At 44.9% G+C, this 26,005-nt stretch overlaps 1 protein-coding gene across 4 annotated transcripts in view; it reads right to left on the bottom strand.

Annotated features, from left to right (window-relative positions):
• The window catches only part of rerg (RAS-like, estrogen-regulated, growth inhibitor), a 71,483-nt gene extending 46,271 nt beyond the window's left edge, over positions 1-25,212 (bottom strand). The window contains exons 1-2 of one of the 4 annotated variants that reach the window (XM_072471707.1): positions 24,997-25,212; positions 24,137-24,235 (exon numbers count right to left, since the gene is read on the bottom strand). In XM_072471707.1, coding sequence (XP_072327808.1) covers positions 24,137-24,197 — 61 coding nt within the window. In that variant the 5' untranslated portion in view covers positions 24,198-24,235; positions 24,997-25,212. Of the gene's footprint in view, positions 1-24,136; positions 24,340-24,933 lie in introns of all 4 variants that reach the window. The other 3 variants (XM_072471708.1, XM_072471705.1, XM_072471706.1) reach the window with 3 other exon arrangements.
• Positions 25,213-26,005: the final 793 nt, after the last annotated feature.

Genomic DNA, 26,005 nt, shown 5'->3' on the forward strand with positions numbered 1-26,005 from the left:
ATGAGGGGCGTGGACAAGGTGGATAGGGAGCAGCTGTTTCCCTTAGATGGAGGATCAGGTACAAGGGGACACAAGCTCAAGGTGAGGGACAGGAAATTTAGGGGGGGGGGGGGGAATGTGAGGAAAAACTTTTTTTACCCAGACGGTGCTGATGGTCTGGAATGCACTACCTGCGAGAGTGGTAGAGGTGGGTTGCCTCACATCCTTTGAAAGGTACCTGGATGAGCACTTGGCACATCATAACATTCAAGGCTATTGGCCAAGTGCTGTCAAATGGGATTAGGTCAATAGGTCAGGTTTTTTTCACAGTCAGTTTAGCCTCAATTGGCAGAAGGACCCCTCTTGCACTTTGTTAATCTGTGAGATTGCGATGTAAAGCTGCGGTTTTAACTGCAGCAATTCACTTGACCTCAGTAACAGGGCACCCCATCCCTGGTTTGTAATCCCCACTGCAGCTCAATCTCACCATTCCAATAGCAGGTGCTGGATGACAGACAGAACAGGTTTATGAAAATCCATCAATTATTGTTCAAATCAGCTTAAAGTAAGTAGGATGATGTTATTAAATTCTGAAAATGCTTGATTTTTTAAGTCACACCTCGTAAAACACAGCAATCAGCACAGTAAAGAAGATTAAATGAATACGAATCCGTCCCACTTTCATCCTTATGCTGCTCAATGATTTGACAGTTAGTATCGGAGTAGAAATGCTGTCCCCAGCGAAAATAAATATTCAGTTTCAATAATTATTGTTTGCATCTCTCCTTAAAAACTAACGATAGAATCCTCTGTTAAAATAAGAGGATCATGTTGCCATAATTTTATAAATATCCCACACCCATTGACCAAACATGTAAATCCTCACAGTAATGTTTAAATGAGCCACATAGATTTTCTATTTTTGTTTTTAAACAGTGGGGAAGAGCAGGAAAACCTGGGATTGCGAGATTGGTGGTTTGCTTTAATTAAATGTTATTTTCCTGCAGACAGCTGGTATGATTACAGCTCGGGTTCCTCGTGCTCTCTCTCTCCTGCCTTTAGAAATTTGTCATTTAAACATTGCGTCAGCGTTTGAGAGGCAGACTCAAAGGTTCTCAGTCCAATTGCCCAAATGTCATTTTCTTTTCAGATTCCAGGGTAGCAGACTGCTCCATGGTGGAGGGCCGCAGATTCCCAACTGCAATTCCCATCAAGGGAATTCCTAATCCCAATCATGCAGGGGAAGAAAATAATCAATAATCAGACTGACCAGGGTTAGATCTGGAACGTATCCTCCAGACTGGTGAAGAGATAATGATGTGAGCAGATTAAAGAGACAGCAGTGATCAGGCGTTGCAGTGAAGACAAAACCCTAGAATAATAATGTACATGGATGCGATTGTACTAGAGTGTGCAGAGGAGTTTCATCAGGATGTTGTCTGGGCTGGAGCGTTTCAGCTATGAAGAGAGGCTGATTGGGCTGGGGTTGTTTTTCTTAGAGCACTGAAGGCCTGAGGTGTGCAAAATTATAAGAGACATAGATCAGGAAGAGAGGAAGAAACATTTCCTCTTAGTCGAGGGGGTCAATAACCAGAGGCATAGATTTAAAGTAAGGGGCAGGAGATTTAGAGTGAATTTGAGGAAAACCTTTTTTTACCCAGAGGGTGGTGAGAATCTGGAACTCAGCCTGAAAAGGTGGGAGATACAGAAACCCTCACAACATTTAAGCAGCATTTAGGTGAGCACTTGAAACGCCACAGAATACAAGGTTATGGACCAAGTCTAATGGCGCCAAGAATCCGGATTTGATCCTGGCCCCGGGTCACTGTCCCTGTGCAGTTTGCACATTCTCTCCGTTTCTGCATGGGTTTCACCTCCACAACCCAAAGATGTGCAGAGTAGGTGAATTGGCCACCCTAAATTGCCCCTTAATTGGAAAAAGAAAAGAATTGGGTACTCTAAATTTATTTTTTATAAAAGGTTATGGACCAAATACTGGAAATGGGATTCAAATACATAGGTGCTTGATGGCCAGCACAGGGGAGATGAGCTAAAGGACTCTTGTGCTGTAAAGCTCTATGATTTATATAACAGCTACCATGCAATGAAACAAGGTGCTTCATAGCAGTCTTATCAAACAAAATTGACACTGCACCACAAAGGGAAATTCTATGACAGGGGAGAAAATGCTTAGTCAAAGAGGTAGGTTTGGAGTCATTTAAAGGTGGAATGAGGTGCAGATGTGGAGAACTATGTGGAGGGAATTCCCGAACTTGGATCCTAGGCCACCGGAGGCATGGTTGCCAGCGTCGCAGTGCCGATAATCAGGAATGCAGAAGATGTGATTTATTCCCCATCCATAAACAATTATCATCAGAATTTTATTTGATTACTACTGTTTCTTTTAATACTTACTGTATCAATCTGGAGCACGCACAATGAAAACAGCTGAACTTTGGACTACTTCTGGATTACTTTTCATTCCTTCATGTGACAACCAGTGTCAAGAGAAAACACACAAGCGCTCTACTTCAGTAAAATCAGCTTGACGCCTGGCAAAGTGCCAGCCAGGGGAAAAATATTTGAACACACTGGTGCCAGGTCCAAGTGCGGACTGGGAGATGCCACTATGGCCTCCCACTCCGTGGGCATTGATGCGGTTTAACACTTCAGGTGCTGAGTGGTAAGGATTTAGTGCATAGTCACCAGTATAAAAGGGAGCAACCACATTTCTCAAACTCTTAAACTAGCCAGTGCAGATTTTAAACATGTGGGAGGTAGAACTCAGCAACTTACATTTATGTGACACCTATAATGTACTAAAGCATTCCAAGGCACTTTACTGTTGTACAATTAGGCATATGCTGCTACCGTGCCAAAGGAGGAGGTATTACAGCAGGGGCCCAAATGCTTGGTCAGAGAATTGGATACTTGAATGGTCGCATGCTCCTTATTATTCAAATATGAATGTCCACAGAACGCGCAGCTCATGTTGCTATAGTTGGTGCTTGGGGGTGCTTCTGCATCTGCGCCACCTCTGGCCTTGTTGGATGTTGTAAATTTGGCATAGAGAGCCCTCGCTGCATACTGAAACAAACTGCAGTACTTGCTTCTATATGGGCCGGTCAGCTACAGCCTTTTCCCCAAAACAATTTTTAAAATTTATTTATGGGATGTGGGCACCTTGGGCTAGGCCGGCATTTATCGGCCATCACTTGTGCCCTCGAGAAGGTGGTAATGTGCTGCCTTCTAGAACCGCTGCAGTCCCCGAGGTGTAACTACACCCACAGTGCTGTTGGGAAGGGAGTTCCTGGATTTTGACCCAGCGACAGTGAAGGAACAGCCGATATATTTCCAAATCAGGATGGTGAGTGAATTGGAGGAGAGTCTCCAGATGGTGGTGTTCCTCCGCATCCTTGTCCTTCCGGATGGTAGCAGAAGTTTGTACGGCTCTTGTTGTTAGGATGTCCATTAATAATTTGTACTGGCCATCTTGATATGCTTTGCCATGAAACTGTTCCCCACAGAAGATCTGCTTGGAGATTTTGTGATCATCCTTGTGGGAGACATGGAGCTGGATTCTCCAATTCTAGGGCTATGTCCACACGCCGGCGTGGGAATGACCAGGAAAACTGGTGCAAAACGGCCACCGATTCCCCGTTTTGCTGGGGTCTCGCAGAGAGGCAGCGTAGAGCACCCGGCTCTCGCTGCCGATACAGCCTGGAGAATTGCTGGGTCTGTGGCCACACCTCAGGCGCGCCGTGCTTCATGGAGGAGGTCGCTCGCGGCCCCGGCCCGTGAAATTAGCCTCCTCCTCAGCTGTCTCACGTGCCCCGAACCACCCCACCACGGTGCCACAGCCCCGAATATGTCCCACCCTGCCCGCGGATCGGCCCTCCCCCGACTGTGGCAGCGCTGTGCTGAGTCCGCAGCCGCCACGCCGAGTTCCCAACAGATGAGACCACACGCGTCCTGCGCCGTCCCGCTTTGGAGGGGCGGAGAATCGCAAAAGCAGCGCCGCCCCCGATTTCCTCAGGAATTTGGATTCTCCAGCCATTCGCCGAACACGTGTTCGGCGCCAGCGACTGGAGAATCCATCCCATGACCTGTACATCTATGTTGAATATTTTGGAGGTTCCTCCCCAAACTATGAGTCCAGTATGATGGAGGACCTCGCTGTTCGTGATTTTATTCCTGTCATCAAATTCTCTTGATGGACCTCAGGTGTCCTTGCTGGAAATATTCCAGAGCTATGATGTGGCGTCGGACACAGACCCAGGCTTCTTTGCAGGATGGGAAGGACATCGGCCTGGTCAAGTTTGATGTCTGTCTTTAGCTTAATGTCGAAAGCTAAAATCAGACTATATCAGGCCAAGGGCTTTCAAGCAGTTTTAAAGAGAGAGAGACACAGACAGGTTTATAGGGAGGGAATTCTGCAGCTTCGGAGCTGGATGGCTAAAAGCACCACTGCCAATGATGGGGGTGAAGGAAATGGGGTTTATACACAAGGTCAGAGTTTTGAGTGGTTTGTAGGGTTTGAGGAGGTTACAGAGGTAGAGAAGCATGCATGGTTTTGAACACGAGGAAATGTACAGAGGTCACTGTTTTTTGCTCTAGCTAATGCTCTCAGATTGAATTTACAGGTCTCTATGCTCTCATGAACTGGCCTTATGTGAACATGGAATTAATCATGCAGAAATATTCACCACATCTGTTGCCAACAAGCTGTGGAGCTGTTGTGATATATGGCAGTATTTCTACAGAACTGAATTCATTATTTTGTGTGTGTTGCAAGGACAAATAAACTTTAACACATTGCCTTGTAGATGTACAACTGCGTGGAGGTATATTTACTCTCCATTTTGCTTTGTGGCGGATTTTAAGTTCTCAGTGACAATGAGGAAAGGATTAGCAGTTGATCAATGGCAATTCAATGTCAGGTTTTAATTACGATTGTATAGGTTTTGTGGGTTAGCGCTGCAAATACACAGACCATGAAGCTTGATAAAGCTCGAAAATAGTCGTGGGGATTGCAATGCATGATTAACTGTGCCCCTAATTTCCGATGCAGACAGCACACAAACGTGCTGCTGCCTGTTCATTCCAATGATTTCAGCATACAGCCACCTCGAAGCTGCACGCCTCAGCAGGGCGGGAAACCACTTAAAGCTAACCTGGACTACTTAAAGCCTGCCTGCACCTCTTAAAGGGCAGGTGCGATCTGGCTGGAGCAGGTACCACCGCCCCACCTCCATCCAGCCTCACACATCCCTCGATGCACCACATCCCAACACTCACCTCGCAATAATCTCCATCTGACCAAACATTCATACACCTCACCATGCATGGACTGCAAGCCTCACACCCATACCTCACAGTCTGCACGCACTGCCAGTAATTCAACCGTGACTGACACATCGCAAAAACACACAGTGTGGGATTTTCCGGCCATTCCCACCGGCAGGCTCTTCTGGTTCCCCCTGCTGCCCCTCCCAAGAGGGTGGAAATTCCCACCCATCATATTCACTGACTCACTTGCATCTCATTTGCAGGATAAAGTGGCGCACAGTTGGAGACAGCCGTTCCAAAATGTTGGGATTACGTCCCAAAGTGGAGACGGTGTTCACCGTCATTGGGAGCAGTAATGACTGAGGTAGTGGCCAGTGGCGAAGCAGAAATTAACGAGGTTGATGGTCTCCTCATTGCTAATCCTACATCCCACTTCCCTTTAATCCCACAGTTTCCTGTAATTTGCAAGCTGCAAACGGTGCAAGTTTGCCCCTCTTCCCTTCTATCCCTCCCCTCACCACAATCTTCATTTTGGGCTTTTCTCCTTCCAGATACACAAGAGTTGCAATCTGACCGGGCAGCGGTGGAAGAACAGGAAGAGAGGAAAACACTGTCACTCGCTCATACTCACAGCCACCAGCTCAGGTACTGACACTGCACAGGCACGATTTAACAAGAAAAAAAAAGTCCCATTTTTAAATGCCGCCCCGATCTCTCAACCGCCCATCGCGGCCACCCCCAACGCCCCGATTGGGGGATCCTCGAGCCACCCCCTCACCCCTTCTCGAATGGCAGGGTCCAAGCCCTGGCACAGACAAACTAATACCCGAGCACCTTGGGACTGCCAGCTTGGCACCCTGGCAGTGCCACCCAGTTGGCCATGCAAATGTTCCCAGGTTGCATCAGGGGTACCAGGGTACCACACAACAGACTCCGATCGCCTGGAAATGGCACCACAGGAGCCAGATCAGCATTAACTGGAGTACATAGAGGGTTAGGAGCTGACTCCGGGCATGACATGTGGACAGTCATGTTTCTGATTGCTAATTTCCATGCCTAATCATCCAATCTGCTTGACCATCTGCACCAGAAGTGCAATGTTCAAAAACATACCCCTGGGGAACAGCGGGCTCTTTCAGCTCAGGGTTCCTTCAGCACTGACCATGCCTAGGAGCACTGGATTAGCAGCCTGGTAAATACACAAGTGCTGTGCTAAATGAAGTGACCATCGCTATCATTGATAATCAATAGTTAATTATTGGAAACTTTGGTACCCGAGGCATATTCTATATCAATACGTATTGCACAATTTCACAAGTTTCCAGGTTTCGCTGAATAAGAGAATCCAAAAACAGAGATCAAACAGGCAAATTTCAATAAGATGCCACAGTAGCTGATTGATGTTATAATCTGACTGGCTAACACACACAACTCTGCCATAGATTCAATATCAAATTAATCCCGATTAATATTAGACAGAGTCTATGTCAGGCACAAACTATAGCAAATTTTAATTTCTGAAGACACTAGGGCAGCACGGTAGCATTGTGGATAGCACAATTGCTTCACAGCTCCAGGGTCCCAGGTTCGATTCCGGCTTGGGTCACTGTCTGTGCGGAGTCTGCACATCCTCCCCGTGTGTGCGTGGGTTTCCTCCGGGTGCTCCGGTTTCCTCCCACAGTCCAAAGATGTGCAGGTTAGGTGGATTGGCCATGATAAATTGCCCTTAGTGTCCAAAATTGCCATTAGTGTTGGGTGGGGTTACTGGGTTATGGGGATAGGGTAGAGGTGTGGACCTCGGATAGGGTGCTCTTTCCAAGAGCCGGCGCAGACTCGATGGGCCGAATGGCCTCCTTCTGCACTGTAAATTCTATGAAATCTACACATGCATGGACATTGTTTTAATGTATTTGGTGTCCAGGGGGTTTAGCACAGTGGGCTAAATAGCTGGCTTGCAATGCAGAACAATACCAGCAGCACGGGTTCAACTCCCATACTGGCCTCCCCGAACAGGCGCTAGAATGTGGTGACTAGGGGCTTTTCACAGTAACTTCCTTAAAGCCTACTTGTGAAAATATGCGATTATTACAGGGGCATAGACAAAGTGGATAGTCAGAGGCTTTTCCCCAGGGTAGAGGGGTCAATTACTAGGGGGCATAGGTTTAAGGTGCAAGGGGCAAGGTTTAGAGTAGATGTACGAGGCAAGTTTTTTTTTTTTTTTTTAAACACAGAGGGTAGTGGGTGCCTGGAACTCGCTGCCGGAGGAGGTGGTGGAAGCAGAGACGATAGTGAAATTTAAGGGGCATCTTGACAAATACATGAATAGGATGGGAATAGAGGGATACGGACCCAGGAAGTGTGGAAGATTGTAGTTTAGTCGGGCAGCATGGTCGGCACGGCTTGGAGGGCCGAAGGGCCTGTTCCTGTGCTGTACTTCTTTGTTCTTTGATTTGCCAGGATATGGATGTGATGTATTCATAACATTAGTGAGCCTCCTGCAACCAACACTATTTATCAAATATGCTACTTTAAACAGGTCACTCTTAAACTCATCCTCAACACCAATAAATTAAATTCTTGACAGATGTTTTGATTATTGAGCTTTAACACTATTCTTGGCAAATTCCCAAATAACAATTCTACTTCAGATCTTGCACATAGTCCTGTCAGGTATCTGAATGCTCAAGGCACAGGGGGATTTCTGACCCAGATCTCGCGGTTTTCAGATCATCGGAGACCAGATGTATGAGGCAAGATGTTCCAGAGGGTCTCGCAGAGTCCTGATGCAATAACCATCATGGGGCGTTGAATAGGAAGTTTGAAGTTCGGACAGGTCATTTCTTCGGCTCCCGAGATGCTCTGCAGATGTCGCCAACTCAGAGTTAGAGTTGGAGACTTCAGACACTTCCTACTCAGTTACCTGGATAGTTACCCAGGAAATGTTAGACATAAAAAACCTAGTCTAACATCTGGATGACTACAGAACAGAGTCCCATTAATTTACACTGATCCTCCACAACCACCCCTGACCTCAGGACTATTCCCTGACCACACCTCACTACCACCTGACTACCCCTTGACTCCCCCCACCAACTACCCATGACCATCCCTCCCGACTACAGATCCCCAGACCATCCTCCGACCATCTAACGAACCACCTGATCCCCTCAGGCTACCTCTTGACCCTCCGACTAACCCCCTGACCACCCCGGCCTTACCGACCAGAGGACCTTCCCAACCAGACTTGACAAGTCCAGCTACTCTCAGCAACTTACCCCAGCTACCTCTTCCCCAAACCACCTACCCACATGCCACCATCCTCACCTGCCACCCTACTAACCTCCCAACTCATCTAACTTTCACCTTACCCATCAACCTCATCCACTTGTCACCTTACCAACTACCTCGTCCAACCAACTCACTTACCCCATCCTGTCACCTTCTCCATTCACTCATTCATCCACTCAACCATTCATTAACATTCATACTGAACCTTTAAACTTACAATACAGCAGCTGGTGCCATGAAAAAGGAGCACATCCCGTCTTGCCCACACTCTACTACAGGGGCATAGGATGGGGATGTGGGCCTAGATAGGGTGCTCCTTCAGAGATCGGCGCATGCTCTATGGGCTGAATGGCCTCCTTCAGGGAAGGATTCTATAAATTTTATTACTTCTACTGTGATCCGATGGCGTTCCAAGGTACACTAGGGGCTGGTTTAGCACAGTGGGCTATGACAGCTGGCTTGTAATGCAGAAGGCAGCAGCGCTGGTTCAATTCCCTTCATTTCCTCCCCAAAAAGGCGCCGGAATGTGGCGACTAGGGGCTTTTCACAGTAACTTCATTGAAGCCTACTTGTGGCAATATGCGATTATTATTATTATTACATTCCCAATCTCTGGAAAAGCTGGGCTCAGAAGACATGGCATGAAATGCCTGACAGCATCGAGGCGGGAGAGAGTTCAAGATTAGCGATCGAACCATGATTGCTGCTCCTCGAAAGGTCTCTATGCATGATTTAACGGAAATGAAACAGAGTCCCGTGCCGGAAGCGTTTAGCCAGGTGTTTCCCGGCTCTGGCAATGCAGAGAACGACTCTGTTATTAAATGGACTCTGCTTCATTTCTGGTCGTCAGATCTCTGAACCCGTCACTATGGCCTCTGAACCCGCCAACACCCAACTTACCAATGAAGGTGACCTCGAGGCCCCTGCACCGCACCCCATAAGGACAGGGTGCCCTGGGCTCGATCCCTGGCGGGGGCAAGATGCCATCTGAGCACCTTGGCACTGCCTGCCTGGCACGAATGCCTCTGCCAACCTGACAGTACTACAATGCCTGGGTGGCACTGAGGGTACCCTGGCACTCCAATTGCCATGGACCCTCCCTCTACTGCAAGTGCCGGTATGCCTAATCTACGTTGGTGGAGACCAGTACTAAATGCCGCTCGCTTGGGGTCTCTGAGGCGCGGGCGTTAGATCCCAGCCTTGGGTAACTCCATACGCCTCACTGCACACTTGAATATGCAAATCTGGATCTTACCCATTGTGAGCAAGATCCAGATCGCGACGTCTCATGAGATCTTGTTAGATCTCGCGAGACGTAACGCGGCTGTTAAATCCCGCAAGAGGCACGGCCTCGTTCGGACACAAGTCAGGCACAACAAGGCCAGTAGATCATGGCCTCTTTATTTATTTTGAGACAGATAGTGTTTAAGACATGAGCAAGGGCATTGAGAAAGAGCTGCACGACAGGAAGTCCAGCATAATGGAGCATGTGATGGACATAATCCTTTACTATGAGAGCACACTGTCTTTTCATCAATGTAGAACATATAAAAGCTTTGTCAAGCAGTAGAGCAATGTATGATATAAAGAATGGGAAAAAAAGGAAACTTTGCATTTATGAGCATGCTTCTCAGCCTAAGGATATTTCAAATCGCTTTACAGCTAATAGAGTACTTTTGAAACTCAATCATTGTTGTAATGTTGGAAATGCAGCAGCCAATTTGCACAGAGCAAGGTTCCACAAACAGCAATGTGATAATGTAGAGATAACTTGTTTTTGTGATGTTGGTCCAGGGATAGATATCTGCATGGATAACAGAGAGAGCTCACCTACTCTTATCATCCACAGTCCAAATGTGCAGGTTAGGTGGATTGGCCATGCCAAATTGTTCCTTAGTGTCCAATGATGTGCAGATTAGGTGGATTGGACATGTCAAATTGTCCCTTAGTGTCCAAAGATGTGCAGGTTAGGTGGATTGGCCATGCCAAATTATCACGTAGTGTCCAAAAATGTGCAGGTTAGGTGGAGTCACGGGGATAGGGCAGGGGAGTGGGCCTAAGTAGGGTGCTCTTTCAGAGGGTCGGTGCAGACTTGATGGGCTGAATGGCCTCCTAATGCACTGTAGGGATTCTAAGGATTCTGTTCTTCTTCATAACTGTGCTCTCAAACCCAATGCCCACCCAAGAGGGCCAACAGAGCGTTGGTTTAATATCTCATCCGAAAGAAGAAGCTTCCAACAATGCAGTGCTCCCTCAGTAGTGACACAATTTTAAACTGATATCGGAAGTTCCAGATTCAGGATTCAGAAAAACCACATTGTTCTAGGTGTAATCATTTGTAGCCCGATGGGCTCTTGCAGTAACTGTTTAATCGCCACAGGCATCCAGCACTCAATTAGCAGCGTGCAGCTTCCGACGTAGAATAATTGGGAGCATATAATGTTTTTCTACTGGAATGAGATGTCTTTGAGCAAGACTTCCATTGTAACTGGTTATTTTGGAGGAATAAACATGGCCAGGTGAGTGGCACCGATTCCAAGTCTGCCATGCTTGACAGGCTTAATGACGACAGAGAGCCCTCCATCATGGTGATCAGCTAGTTCAGGCTTGGTTTCTACTTGGTCAAAGGCTTTGCGATTGTGCTCCAACCATCTCTAGGACTCTATTGCAATGAAATCCGGCTGCCAACTTGTGCACAGCAAGGTACAATAAACAGCAAGGTACAAAAAACAGCAATGTTACAATTACCAGATAATCTGCTTTACTGGCAAACAGAAGAGTGCACATCAGACAGTGCAGCATTCTCTTGGTACTGCACCATACGCTAGCCTATAGCCTAGATTCTCTGGGGTAGGACATGATCTCAAAACATCTGCGGAGTGTGCTCAACCTGAGTCAAGTCTCATAAAAGGTAAGTCTTTACAAGCTCTTGTTTTTCTCCACACTTGAGAGAAGGTCAAAACTTCCTTTTTTGTAAAAAAGCTCCCCAAAGTAATTACTTAGCATGAGAAACAGAGAAATGAGATGACACCGTATACTATTCCAGCGCAGTCACTGACTTCACAGCATTTGTTCCTGACAACAGTATGGTGCCGAACCTCATTAAAACAAGGAAATATGATCCATTCTGGGCTCTGTGCTGGCCCAATAATTCACCAAGGGCACCTTTTTCCAACTGTTTATTTTTAATATTGGCAAATTGTGAGCTTCTAATCCTCAAAACTGTTTTTAAGCCTCTTTATATCCTGTTTCAGCGATGTAAATGCCAAGCCTTTGTATCATTTGCACCATTAACACTCAAATGAATGCCAGTTTGCTCAAAATCCAGACTGGAGAAAACCACAGCTTTATCAAAACAAAATGGTGGCACATTTTCCATTTTGTACGTGAAAAAAAAAAATCAGGGAGTGTGCAAGACTTTAAAGTTACATTTTAGCAGGCTATGCAAATAAATTTGTTTTCCAAATTTATCTTATTCAAAATAAACATCTTTAATTGTACAGACGTCATCTCAGTCAGGAAACTGCGAGCGGAGAAACCAAAGGAAAATCTGGCAAAGTGAGGGGAGTCCAAGAAAATAAGGTGGGAGGTGGACTGATAAGGAGCTACAGCAAGCAAAGTGGTAATATTACGGGTGACAAAGCTCTTGATGGGGTAATGGAGAGTACAAATATTACGAACCATACCGAACACCAGTTTTGCTCACATGCCTTTGAAATAGACACACCAAGATACATTTTCATTAAGTGCACACTTTCATCACACATCTTTCCTCTACAATTTGTAGATGAAAACGCATTAAGTGCAAGGACACGCAAGATTCCCGAATGTACACTCCTAAGGGGTAAAGTCTCCTAAGGGGTAGAGTTCAGAATCCTAACAATTTCACCAACAGAGCAAAATGCCTTAAGTATTGCGGAAATAGTAGGATTCATATACCTCACCAGGTGACATCGGTGTCAAGGTAGAAGTGAAAAATCGATAAAAACTAACTTAGGGATCATTTTAACATCTAGATATTTATTGTGTAAATAAATTAATAATAACTGATCTAGATATTTATTGGTAAAATACATAATAACTCAAACCAAGCTTGGCTTATCCTGTATCAGCTTGCGTTGGGTATACTTGGGCTGCTTCGGATGTGCACTTACTGGATTCCTACTCCTGACTGAATAAAGTTTTGCTTCCCCTCTACCCTAGTTCCTGATTTCCACACCGCATTCTTCAGGGCAACACTCAGAACCAGCAAAGCTTCTGTACTCAAACTCCCTTCATGCAGCCCACGCTAAAAATCACTTTTTCAAAAACACCCCTTAAAATAAACAAGGCGCTTCTCACTGACAAAATCTAGCACAAATGTTGCACCCCGTGCACTTAAGTGCATAATCCAATCAGAGGGATCCCGCCTGCCGTTCTGAAACACACAGTAAGATCATAAACAAGTAACACAGTTTGGGGATTTGTGTCGTACATTTTGACAGACTATTTTGTTAAATTTCCAACCCCTTTCCTGTCTCCACTTGGCAAGCTCTTCACATATTTAAAGAATCAGTTTCCTCCCTTTTGCACACATGCACAGACACACAAGATTGTTGCTCGCAATACAGCTCTTTAGAGATATGTGCCTTTGCTTCTGAAGACTTTCCTCCTTCGTTATATAAAATCTACAGTTTATTCTGCATCCTCCTTGATGGTATATTGAAGAATTCAGAATTCAATGTTCACGGCACATTGTATGATTCCAGCTGGCACTCTAGCATACTATGATTCTCGACACAGAATAGAGCAAATAAGTCTGAGGCCAACGCAAGGTTATAGGTTCCTCACCTGTGTCAATATAATTCTCAAAGAGACTGATCAGAGGTTAATTATTTTGTTACCATCCTGGCATTTTTGCATCATCTTTATTGAATAAATACTTACTGCAATTACTCATTTCATGAACAAAAGTGGCTGATAAAAAAAGGCATATTCAAGGTTCAAAGTGACCTCTGCCTAGTTAGGTCCAAGAAATAAAAAGACAATGAAGAGAAAAAGATAAAGGCACTGGAGTAGAAAAAAAGGCAACATTCAGAGAGAAAACGAAGGATTTGGCTGAATGAACAAACTGGGAAAAATAATTAGTATATCATTAAATATGAGGTGGCAGGGCAGGGAAGTAAAGATGGTCCCAGAAATAAAGATGTTCCCATAGGACACAGAAAGGGGATGTTTCTAGAAGATCCCCCCTCATCCTTCTAAATTCCAACGAGTACAGTCCCAGTCTACTCAACCTCTCTTCAAAATCCAAGCCCTTCAGCTCTGGGATTAACCTAGTGAATCTACTCTGCACACCCTCCAGTACCAGTATGTCCTTTCTCAGGTAAGACCAAAACTGAACACAATACTCCAGGTGTGGCCTCACTAACACCGTATACAATTGCAGCATAACCTCCCTAGTCTTAAACTCCATCCCTCTAGCAATGAAGGACAAAATTCCATTTGCCTTCTTAATCACCTGTTGCACCTGTAAACCAACTTTTTGCGACTCATGCACTAACACACCCAGGTCTCTCTGCACAGCAGCATGTTTTAATATTTTATCATTTAAATAATAATCCCTTTTGCTGTTATTCCTACCAAAATGGATAACCTCACATTTGTCAATATTGTATTCCATCTGCCAGACCCTAGCCCATTCATTTAACCTATCCAAATCCCTCTTCAAACTTCCAGTATCCTCTGCACATTTTGCTTTTCCACTCATCTTAGTGTCGTCTGCAAACTTGGACACATTGCCTTTGGTCCCCAACTGCAAATCATCTATGTGAGTGATCCCTCTACCCTGGGAAAAAGTACTTGAATGCGTCTCAAGTACTAATTGATGCCAACCATACTGTCATAAACACTCTTGCTATGATTGACAACTCCTCACCACATTAAAGGGAGCTAAGTGCTTTCACTTCCACTTTTTCACAGCAAGAAGCTTGTGATTTGAATGCAATTGGCTGACAACATAAAGTTAGTAGGTTGGGCAAACTCTGAAGAGGATTTTAACCAACTTCAGGAAGAGGCATACAAGTTAACAGAGTGGGTAGACAAAGTCAGGCACAATTGTATTACTCCATACAGCCTTAACAGAAAGGCACTGAAGAGAGCACAAGAAGATTTGTCACATAATTCTCAGAAAAGGTAGATAAAGCAATATAAAAGGTCAAATAATATTGAAATGTATATCAATAAGAAAGTAAAGGACAGTAAAGCCATTGACAGCTTACAGCATAGACACAAGTTAGATATTCCAGGAATGAGAAACTATAGTTATGAGAAGAGGATTGAGATACTGGGAAGTATCCAGGGCTTAGGATCTTGATAGCTGAATGGTATCAAGGCGTATGATTAAGAAAATTGAAGAAGCACATATCTCTGAGGATGGAGGGGGTTTTATTTTTATTTTTTTTATTCATTTATGGGATGTGGGCATTGCTGGTTAGGCCAGCATTTATTGCCCATACCTAGTTGCCCTTAAGAAGGTGGCGATGAATTACCTTCTTGAACCGCTGCAGTCCTTGAGGTGTAGATATACCCACTATGCTATTAGGGAGGGAGTTCCAGGATTTTGTCCCAGCTACAGCGAAGGAATGGCGATATATTTCCAAGTCAGGGTGGTGAGCGACTTGGATGGCAACCTCCAGGTGATGCGGTTCCCAGGTATCTGCTGCTCTTGTCCTTCTAGATGGTAGTGTTCGTGGGTTTGGAAGGTGCTGACGAAGGAACCTTGGTGAGTTACTGCAGTGCATCTTGTACATAGTACACAAGGCTGCCACTGTTCATCGGTGATGGAGGGTTTGAATGTTTGTGGAAGGAGAATCAATCAAGCGGGCTGCTTTGTCCTGGATGGTGTCGAACTGCTTGAATTTTGTTCGAACGGCACTCATCCAGGCAAGTATTCCATTACACTCCTGACTTGTGCCTTGTAGATGGTGGACAGGCTTTGCGGGGTCAGGAGGCGAATTACTTGCCATAGGATTCCTAGCCTTTAACCTGCCCTGGTAGCCACAGTATTAATATGGCTAGTCCAGTTCAGATTATAGAGGTGGCAAGGAAATAGGGCACACAAGCAGCAATAAGATAAAGGATCAGGCAATATGTTTTAGTGATGCTGAATGAATAGCAAGTGTCGGTCAGGACATTGTGAAAGCTCAAGGAGTGTCGTAGAATTTATTTTCCGGCCATCGGAGAAGGCTGAAGGGGGCAACATTTAACTGGCCATTGGAGAGAGTTGAAGGGGGCAACATTTAACAGATCATCTGATGGCTGAAACCTTAAGCAATGTACTGATGTGTCAGCCCAAATTATTTGCTCAGGTCTCTGGTGTGGGCCTTAAATGCATGACCTTCTTCTGACTGAGAGGCAAGTGTGCCATCATTGTGCCAAGGCTGACATAAAACAACAGAGGTTTTCTTTAAAATTTATGAAGCATTTCTATGTAAGCGAATAGGGAAAGGCTACTTCTTCTGATGAAGGGTAATCAATTTAAAATTCTGGCTGAGTGTGAGGGGAAAGTTTAAGGGTGTTTTCTTTACACAGAGCGGTGTTGGGATATGGAATATATCACCTCAGGGGATGGCTCTGACATAAGAGATTTTGCACATTTTAAAGGAAAACTGTATGCATTAGAAAGTGATAAAGATATGAGGCAATGGGGAGAGAACAGGGCAGAAGGGTTAGCTTTGAATTGCTCAGGCAAAGAGTATCACAGCCAAGTGATATGAATCTTTATAGTTCTTTGGTTTGCACATAAAAATATACAGGTGAGAATAGCCAACATAGGAGGGGGAGAGGAAAAGCTTTAAGAAAACGTTCTTTCAACAGTTAAACTAATAGCAACGGTGACACTTCAGTTGTCTGTAATTATCACAATTACCTAAATTTAGCAAGTTTTAATTTGTAAGAGTTACAAAATGTGAGTGGTTGATACAAAAATGTGTAGATCGTGCAGAGTTTCTACGCAGGAGAATTAACGTACAAATGTACAAACTGGAAAGTCTTGGGCGAGATTTTCTGTCCCACCACATTCGTTTCTGGTGGTGGGGCGCCCCCGCCAGCAGCGGGATCCTCCGTTTCGCCAGCCGGCCAATTTTCCACTTTGGGCACCTCCTCGCTGTCAGGAAATCCGTGGGCGTGAGTGCGCTGCCGGCGAAATGGAGGATCCTGCCGCATAACATTAAACCTCTCTGACAAAAGATACAGGAGGGAACACATGCTCAACACAACAAATCTGTAAAAATATCATTTGCATTGCTACGTGGGGAGATGGTGGTGGTAATATCACTAGTCCAGCACTCCGGAGGATGAGGCTAATGCTCTGGGGACATGGGTTCAAATCACACCACAGTAGCTTGTGAATTAATAAAATCTGGAATTGAAAACGAGTCTCATTATTATGAAAACCCATCTGGTTCACTAACGTCCTTTAGGGAAGGAAATCTGTCATCCTCACCCAGTCTGGCCTACATGTGACTCCAGAGCCACAGTAATGTGGTTGGTTCTTAACTGCTCTCTGAAATTAGGTTTGGACAACAAATGCTGATCTTGCCAGTGAGACATCCCATGAAAGGATTAAGAAAGACAAAACAAAATCACAAGTTATTCTCAGCTTGACGTTTAGTCATGGTAACTACCCCTAAATGAAACAAATTGATTTACTTTGTATAATCACTTACAATGTATTTCCCTTAATTGTAGAACTCCCATTTTGTATAGCAAACAATGAAGTGGGCACTCTGGCCTACCACATTCCAAAGTGCTGAACAGCATATTCATTTTGAATTGTAATTACTACTGCAATGCAGGGCAGCCAATATGCATATAGCAAAATCCCACAAACAGCAATGGCTTGATGATCTGCTGTAATGGCATTGGCTATGGGGCAAGAACTGACCAAAACTGCCTTGCTATTCTTTCAATTACGCCAATCCCATCCACCTCAGAGAGCAGATGGAGATGCAGTTTAATATCGCATTCATAAGATAGAACCTCCTTCCCTGGTGCACTGAAGTGTCAGCCAAGGTTATAGCCACATGTCTCGAGTGGGATCTGAAGCCATGACTTTTTGACTCAGAGGCAGGAGTGCAATCTCTCAGCCAAGGCTGACATCAATTACCACAATAGGTCAATAATAAACCTCACTAATATAAACATAAGTTTAGATATAGGACTACAACACTATGGAATGACTTTCACAGCCTACTTTTTCCACAATACAAATCTACTCAACTAATGATCATATTTTGGCTTTGGCAATTATAAAAGCTCAGGTGTCCCGAGAAGGTGAATTCAAATGCCGATGTATTTTCAGCTAAACAAAAGGCTGCACGCGGCACACAACACATAAGTCCCAACCAGGGCAACCGATCATTCCAGTCCCAATTCAGGCAGGCTTTTACGGTTGATTCTATGAGCCCTAGTTGATAGGCCGCCACCCGTTAACAGGGAAGCTTATATTCCATGAGGCCCGTCGGGAGATCAATCGGGTCGTCCCCGTGGGTCACGTGAGGATTATCACACCAATTATAGTGGTTAGTTTAATAAGTTCTAACGGTGTTCATATAATGCTTTATTTTCTAATTGATTCTTCTGACAATCTTTGTGGTAGCAGTGTATTTTCCTTACCGAACACAATTCATCCTTTTTTTTTTTTAAAGTGTGCGGCTGGGTATAAAGTTCAGAATGCTCCAAAGCTGGGATGGAGTGAGGGAGAAGGTCAGGATCCCGCAAGAATCCCGGAGGTCAACGCAGTACAACTGCCAGAAGTGTTTTAACCCAGCAGTCATGATTACTCAATACTTAACATAGGAGCATAAGAAATAGGAGCAGGAGTAAGGCACACAGCACCTTGAGCTTGCCACACCATTCAATAAAATGATGGATGTTCTAGCCTTGGCTTCAGTTCCACTTTCCTACCTGTCGTCCATACCATTGATGCTCCTCTAGTTCAAGAAGCTGTCTAATTCAGCCTTGAACATACACAATCTCGGAGGTAGTGAATTCAAAAGATTTATGACCCTTTGAGAAAAGAAATTGCTCCGCACTGTCAACTTAAGTAAGAGACTCCTTATTTTGATACAGTGCCCTCAGATCTAGATTCCCCATGAGGCGAAGCATCCTCAGTGTCTACCCTGTTAACCCCAACAGAATCATTTATTTTTCACCTCTCAATCTTGGAAACTGCAATGAGTAAGCGCCCAACCTGCTCAAGATATCCTCCTGGAACAACTTCTTCATCCCAGGAAACAATCCAGTGAACCTTCTCCAAACTGCCTCCAATGCCATATTTCCCCATCATGGCTTCAGCCCTCTCAATTGGCACTTTTCTTTTTGCACCTTGCCTCTTAGGGCCTCAGATCCATGAGTGGAAGTGGAAGCCCCCTGTCGTATAGGTATTTATTTGAGTCATTAGGAGAGAAGTCTGTTTGGCATGCAGTTTTTCCCATTGGGGATCGGTTCAGCAAATTAGATGTTGGATTTCCTCAGAAAATTAATGCATGGAAAATCATGGAGAGCAACTGTAATTTCCCTACCACACCAGGATCTCGGGTGTGTCAAATTTGCCTTGGTGTATCCTTAGTCATCCTGAAAGTAAAACACTGAAGTAAACCCTATGAAGTCAACGTTACGAGGGACACCATCAAAATAAAGCCGGGAGCTTTCACAATTTATTATTCTCCTTTTAGAATTTCACATTGTTTCAACTGATGGTTATGTTTTAATTTTAAAAGTTTTGGTAAATAAGGTCACTTTTAACAGTTGACGGAGTTACATTCCAAAATTGTGATATTATTGGCCTGCAATAGTGTCAGCATGTTCAATCTCAATGCTTTAAAATAATGTCATCAGGACAAATTTAAGGAAAAAAGAGTGGGAACATGATGTGAGATCATTTCCAATACTCCCTGTATAACAAGCTCCTAAAATAGGGAAGATGGGAAATAAAGGTTTGTATCTACCATATATTTAGGACCAAAAGTCTTGACTAAGTGGCCAATGATTATCGCCTTTACCTTTGTTCCTTTAGTGATGTGCCCACAAAATAAAAATGCACTGAAGGAAACTAAAGGCGGGCCAGCCAATGGGATTTCCCGTGTTGTGGCCATCGCATGCCGTTGGGAAACCCACTGCCAGCAAAGCGGAGGATCCTGCCGATGCAGAACCTGCAGTAAATCTTTCACAAGATCTGAACAAGCAACTGGCATGTAGCTTCCATCCAAAAGATGTTCATGCCTGACTAGCTTCCTCTCAAAATCTCTGCTGCAGTTGATGGTTCATCCTCTGACACTTTTTACGCATTAACAAAGTGTTTTCCACTCATACCTAATTTGTCCCTTGCATCAATGAGTTACTCCGTCATCCCGCACTAATGTCTTTTGCTGATAATTTCACTGTTCATAAGCTTTCTTCAAAGTTCTCAAAGGCCACACTCCACTTTGAATCCAATGATCAAATCAACTCATCTTTATTTTGTCCTTACTCATTCATGGAGCAGTAATAATCTAGCATATTTCAGTCCTTTAAAGTTGTGATTTCTTCCTTCCCCAAAGGGTTAACCGAATGCTTTTACCTTTGATGGCTCTATCATTGGTCTTGCTTCATTTATTGAGATTCTTGGCCAATCTCCAGTGATTTCAAGTGGAACTCCACAACTAAAGCTACCTCCAAAAACTTTTATTCTTCTATGGCAAAAATACTTATTTTCCCCCACAATGGCACTTACTTTTCTATTAAGTTTCTGCCCAAGATTTAACTCTCACATGCATGTCGAGACTTGTCCATCACCTCATTGTGCACAGAGAACAAGTAAGCACAGAGAACAAGTAAAAGTTGGTTATCTGAAGAGTAATTCCTCTCTCTCACCTCTAACTTCACAATTCCTCTCTCTATTTTAATCTTTTGTCTATTTCCATTCTGATCAATGGTACTGAGATCAGTGTCCCTAAATGTTATCCTCATCTTTTTTAAGTCCCAGATTATCTTCACCTCTCCATCTATCCATGCACCTGGTTCCATTCTCCAGGTAACCTCCTGTATCATTTTCCACATGAACAAAGTCCAAAGATGTGCAGGTTAGGTGGACTGGCCATGCTAAATTGCCTCTTAGTGTACAAAGATATCCAGGTTAGGTGGGGTTACAGGATTACAGGGATAGGAAGGGGAGTGGACCTAGGTGTGGTACTCTTTTGGAGGGTTGGTGTAGAATCGATGGGCCGAATGGCCTCCTTCTGCACTCTAGGGATTTTATGGAACTGTTCTTCAACAGGTCCAACTCCTAATGTGAGATCAATAAAAGGAAGTAAAGAAACACTGTTGAGAAAATGGAAATAACCCAGCCTTCATATCACCAGTGATGAGAGACAAGTAGGCTTACATTAACATTGCAATGAAGTGAAAAGCCCCTCGTCGCAACATTCTGGCGCCTGTTCGGGTATATGGAGGGAGAACTCAAAATGTCCAAATTACCTAACAGCACGTCTCTCAGGACTTGCGGGAGGAAACCGGAGTACCCGGAGGAAACCCATGCAGACACGGGGAGAACGCGCAGACTCCGAACAGACAGTGACCCAAGCCAGGAATTGAACCTGGGACCCTGGCACTCCTTATGAATGCATCCTTTGCTTTCCCTTGCTGGTAAAGGGCAGAGAAAGGAGAGCAGCATGGAATTGCTGCACAAGCATGTGAAATTAGCAGCAGAGTTATCAGGAAACCAAAGAATAGACACACATGAGTGGGTAGTGTAAGGTGGGAAATATAGGCAAACCCCCCCAGGCAATTGTTACGGCAGTATGGTATTGTAGGAGTTGGAGGTGAAATAGTCGCCTGTTGTGCAGTGTGGGACATATGATAGGTCTAAAGGAAAGAATATTGGAAGTTGCATGACTGTACATCACCGCAATCAGATACAATCAATGCCTGGGCGTTAATCCCCCAATCCATCCTTTCTATCAGGGAATGGTGAGCGATTCTGAAGTAGAAGGCAAAGGACGTTTTTTTTTTTTAATGACGAAAGGCAACAATTCAATATATTCAGCTTGAAAAATAAATTCCAATCCTAAGACTTACTCCTGCTAACTAACTTTTGAGACCTGCTCCCAGGCATTCATGTAAAACATAACAACATGGTGCTTGTCCGCCATCTGTTATTTTCTCTGGAACATTTGGCTTACTCTGCTGACACTCTACAGGGACTTCTGCGCCAGTATCTCCAATTCTACACTGTGCTGTTGGCCACCAGGATCTGCGGCAGATGTTACTCTGGTATCAGCCCAAAGCCACCTCGCAATTATTTTGGGGCTCTGCTTAAGATTGCTGAAACTATAGTGAAAATAATCAGCGTGAAATGCCCAACATGATGAAAGAGTCCCAATCGTTAATCATACCATTTAACCGTTGCAATCATCTCCTCACTTTTACCATTGACAATAATGATGCCATGAATGCTTATAAAGTTTCAGAAGATTTGATGCTGCAGGTTGTTTAAATGGGGGTTTAATTCACAATAATTATTTTTTATTAACAATACATTCATCTAGGGATACCCCTGAAGTCTGACAGCAGGTATTGCTGGATTCCCCAGGGCTGGACAGTGGAACAAGCTGATGAAAATTTAAAACTTTTTCACATCGCGAGGTCTGGAATGCACTGCCTGGAAGTGTGGTGGGGGCAAGTTCAATCGAGACATTCAAGGGGGGATTAGATGGTTGCTTGAACCGAAACAATGAGCAGGGTAACAGGCGAATGACACAAATCATAATGTTCAGTTGGAGAGCCAGTGCACGCGTGATGGACCGAATGGCTTCCTTCTGCACCGTAACAAATCTGTAATTTGCAGGTCAACCTGATCACAGAATGAGTTTCACTTTCTCGTAACCTGGGGGAGAGTGCAGACCGACTGTGAGGCCAGTTGTGAAGGGGTCTATGATAACTTAATAATAATAATTGCTTATTGTCACAAGTAGGCTTCAATGATGTTACTGTGAAAAGCCCCTAGTCGCCACATTCCAGTACTGTGCTAAACCAGCCCCTAACTTGGCTGGTGAAATCAGAAAGGATGGAAATAATACATTGAAAATCAAGTTGAAAGTGTAACTCCCATCTTTCCGCCATGTATTAAGACAATCATCAGGGCATGTGGATTGTTCGAGGAATTTGACCTCAAGTCATCGCGCCGAAAATATCAAAAGCACTGACAGAAAGGTATGAGTCAATGAGATCTCGAATGGCAGCAGCTTGACATCAGGTAAATTAGGTGGGAGCGAATGTTCCTCCTTTCATCAAATGGAAAGCATTAAATTAAATCAAACTTGATCTCACTGAATGAGAGTGCAGACTGCTGAAAAGGTGGCTATTTGGTAAAACATACATCAGTTTCAAGAACTAACTGGGTCTCTCCACACAGCTTCAGTTTCCACATTAATCTCTTTACTGGTAGCCTTGTGATTAGCACAATTGCTTCACAGCTCCAGGGTCCCAGGTTCGATTCCGGCTTGGGTCGCTGCCTGTGCGGAGTCTGCACATCCTCCCCGTGTGTGCGTGGGTTTGTTCCAGGTGCTCCGGTTTCCTCCCACAGTCCAAAGATGTGCAGGTTAGGTGGATTGGCCATGATAAATTGCCCTTAGTGTTGGGTGGGGTTGCTGGGTTATGGGGATAGGGTGGAGGTGTTGACCTTGGGTGGGGTGCTCTTTCCAAGAGCTGGTGCAGATTCGATGGGCCGAATGGCCTCCTTCTACACTGTAAATTCTATGACATCTATGAAATGCCCTGCGGTTTATTATTTGCACTGCTTTGGATACAACACATTCTTCATTTTATCAAGTTGGTGAACCCTATATGGCAGCAACCATATTCCACCAAATCCCCCCCCCCCCCCAATCCTCCCTCCTCACACACACATACAGATCCCCATCCCAGCAGTGACTATGCATGTTCAGAAAATTCAGTGAAAGCCTAAAAAAAAACCTCTCCTGCATTTTGGGAGCGAGCACTAACTAAAACACTGGTGCCAACTCGCGAGAGTAGGAAGGGGGGGGGGGGGGGCATTCGCCCACAGATGGCACTGACTGAGCTGGCTGCCTGCATTCGGAGCTGGCACTTTGATCATTGTAATGTGGAGCACAGTCTGTACAGCAAGGGCAAATAATACCAGCACACGGTTTCAGACACGGAATTGTTTGTGAAAGGAAATCTCCGGCAAAGAGAAAAGCTGCAGCAACAAACATCAAAACAACTGCCGCCCCCACCACCAATAATGAACTGTTTGCGGTACTTGGCTTTGAATGGACCTTTCATGCATTCAGTGAATTCGGATAAATATTGCCAATTCCACGTTTCAATTCGAACCAGTCACCCGTCCCCAGCCTTTTGAATGGGATGGATCACATTTTTTGCTTTGTACTCAATGACAGCCCCTGGTATGTTTGCAATTTACAGCACAGCTCATATTAAAGGAGCTGAGACCATGGTGGGGAGAGAGAGGGGGGGTATATTTTAAAAATCACACTTGGTGACAGGTCGCTTCAGCCACTTTTCTTTTCTCTCGTCTTACCTGACTTGCCAACGGCAGCTCTCCCGAAGACGGCCAGTTTCACTTCTGCACTCTTCGCCATGGTGCCAGGGTCGAGGAGGGGAGACCGGGCTCAATATTCTACCAGCGAATGGAGGAAAGGAGACAAAAAAAACGACCAGGAAGTAGTAAACCTTTTTGCCAAGGCAAAGTTCACCGTTTCATTCTGGCTGATGAGCGACCCTCTGGCGAGAGAGGGATGGGCGAAAGAGAGATTGGGGAGTGGGTGAGAAAGGGAAAGAGAGGGGGGGAAAAACAGGTTGAAAGTTACTTTCATTCCACAGCATCCAACAGGAAAATCTTGACAATTGCTTTGATTCACGGGGGTGGGGGTGGGGAGAGGCTTCCAAGACTGCACTTCTTATTAAGTTCCACGCTTCTGGGGGCGGCTATACCTGTGCAATGTTGGTGCTTGAAGCAATAGGGAATGCATTGCAATCAATGCTGACTGGTGCAGACATGGTGACTAACGGTATTACTGGCAGGTAGAAGGACGCAGAGGGTTTTCCATCTTCACCTGGCTCAGGTCAATATTCACAAACCTGTTCCCCCCCTCTCCAACTTGGGGGGGGGGGGGGGATATTGAGGAATGCTAGGGAGATCTGCTCCACTCTGCATGCCACCAACTCTGCAGGAAACGAGGAGAAAATGCTGCCTGTCTGGTTTGTTTGTCAGGGACACTCTCAATGAGGAGACCCCACTTGCTACATCCAATCCCACCCCCGGTGATTCGCAGCTCCCAACTCCGTTTCCGCGGTCTTTAACTTTCCCATTTCTACCTTTAAATGCTCTTCCTTCCTAAAACTGCAGGAGGTAAACCAAAAAAGCAGAGAGAGACACACCGGCTGCTGCTGCTGCTGCTCCCATCTGCTGAAACTCCTTTGCCTCTTGCAGGTCTGCAACACTCCAGGTCGGGACAAGACTGAGGCTGCAAAATATATCTTTTTTTAAAAACTGGGTTGTCCTCTTGGGTTGCAAAAAGAAACGGAGAGGATTTGCTGCCAGTCACTCCGCCAGTCGGGAGAGGAGCGTCTGCCGGCTGAGCTTTGGCTGTGCCATTGACAGAGGGCGGCGCCTCCCACTGGAGATCGGCCGCAACATACGGACTGGAGTTCAGGAAAACGTGCACGGGATTGATTGGCATCTCACTTGTGCAAGATCAGTGACAACCAAATAAAGTTTGAGGGTTGGGAGAACATCCTGTCAAATCGTAAGAGCAGTGAAGGAAGCAAAGCCGAAGACTGTGTGTGCCTCCCCGTTTAAAAAAAAAACGTTGTCCTGTGTTTAGAACTGGATTTGAAGTGCGACTTGAAAGTGTCAAACTAGTCCTGATTGTTTTCTTTGTGAATTTCTGATAGGAGCAGCTGTTTTGCGTTGCCGCCTTTGCACTCCTGTCTCTGCATTAGAAAGTGCGCGTTGAAGTCTCACTTGACCACATGCTGTATAGTGACATTTCAGTGCAGCACTGCAGGGAATGCTGTGCTGTTGGAAGTGCCAACTTTCAGACGTGACTGAAAACTAACACCTGTCCTCTTGGGTCAATGTAGAAGATCCCATGGCTTTATTTTGAACAAAAGCAGATGCGTTCTCCCCGACGTCTTGACCTGTATACGTATCTGAACTGACAGTATTACTTTAAAAGGCAGCTTATCTGGGCATTGCTATTTGTGAGAGCTTGCTGTGCTCAAATTGGTTGCTAAGGACCAACCTAAATTTATCAATGATAAAAATTAAGCCTTATTTCAAAAAGTGAAATCTTTACTGTTTGATGAAGGAAATCTTGCAGAATGCATGTCCAACTTAAAAGAGAAAGCAAGTTCATGATGAAAGCAGAATGCTTATTGATATTAC

The sequence above is a fragment of the Scyliorhinus torazame genome, chromosome 13 (assembly GCF_047496885.1).
Source record: "Scyliorhinus torazame isolate Kashiwa2021f chromosome 13, sScyTor2.1, whole genome shotgun sequence".
Lineage (NCBI taxonomy): Eukaryota > Metazoa > Chordata > Chondrichthyes > Carcharhiniformes > Scyliorhinidae > Scyliorhinus > Scyliorhinus torazame.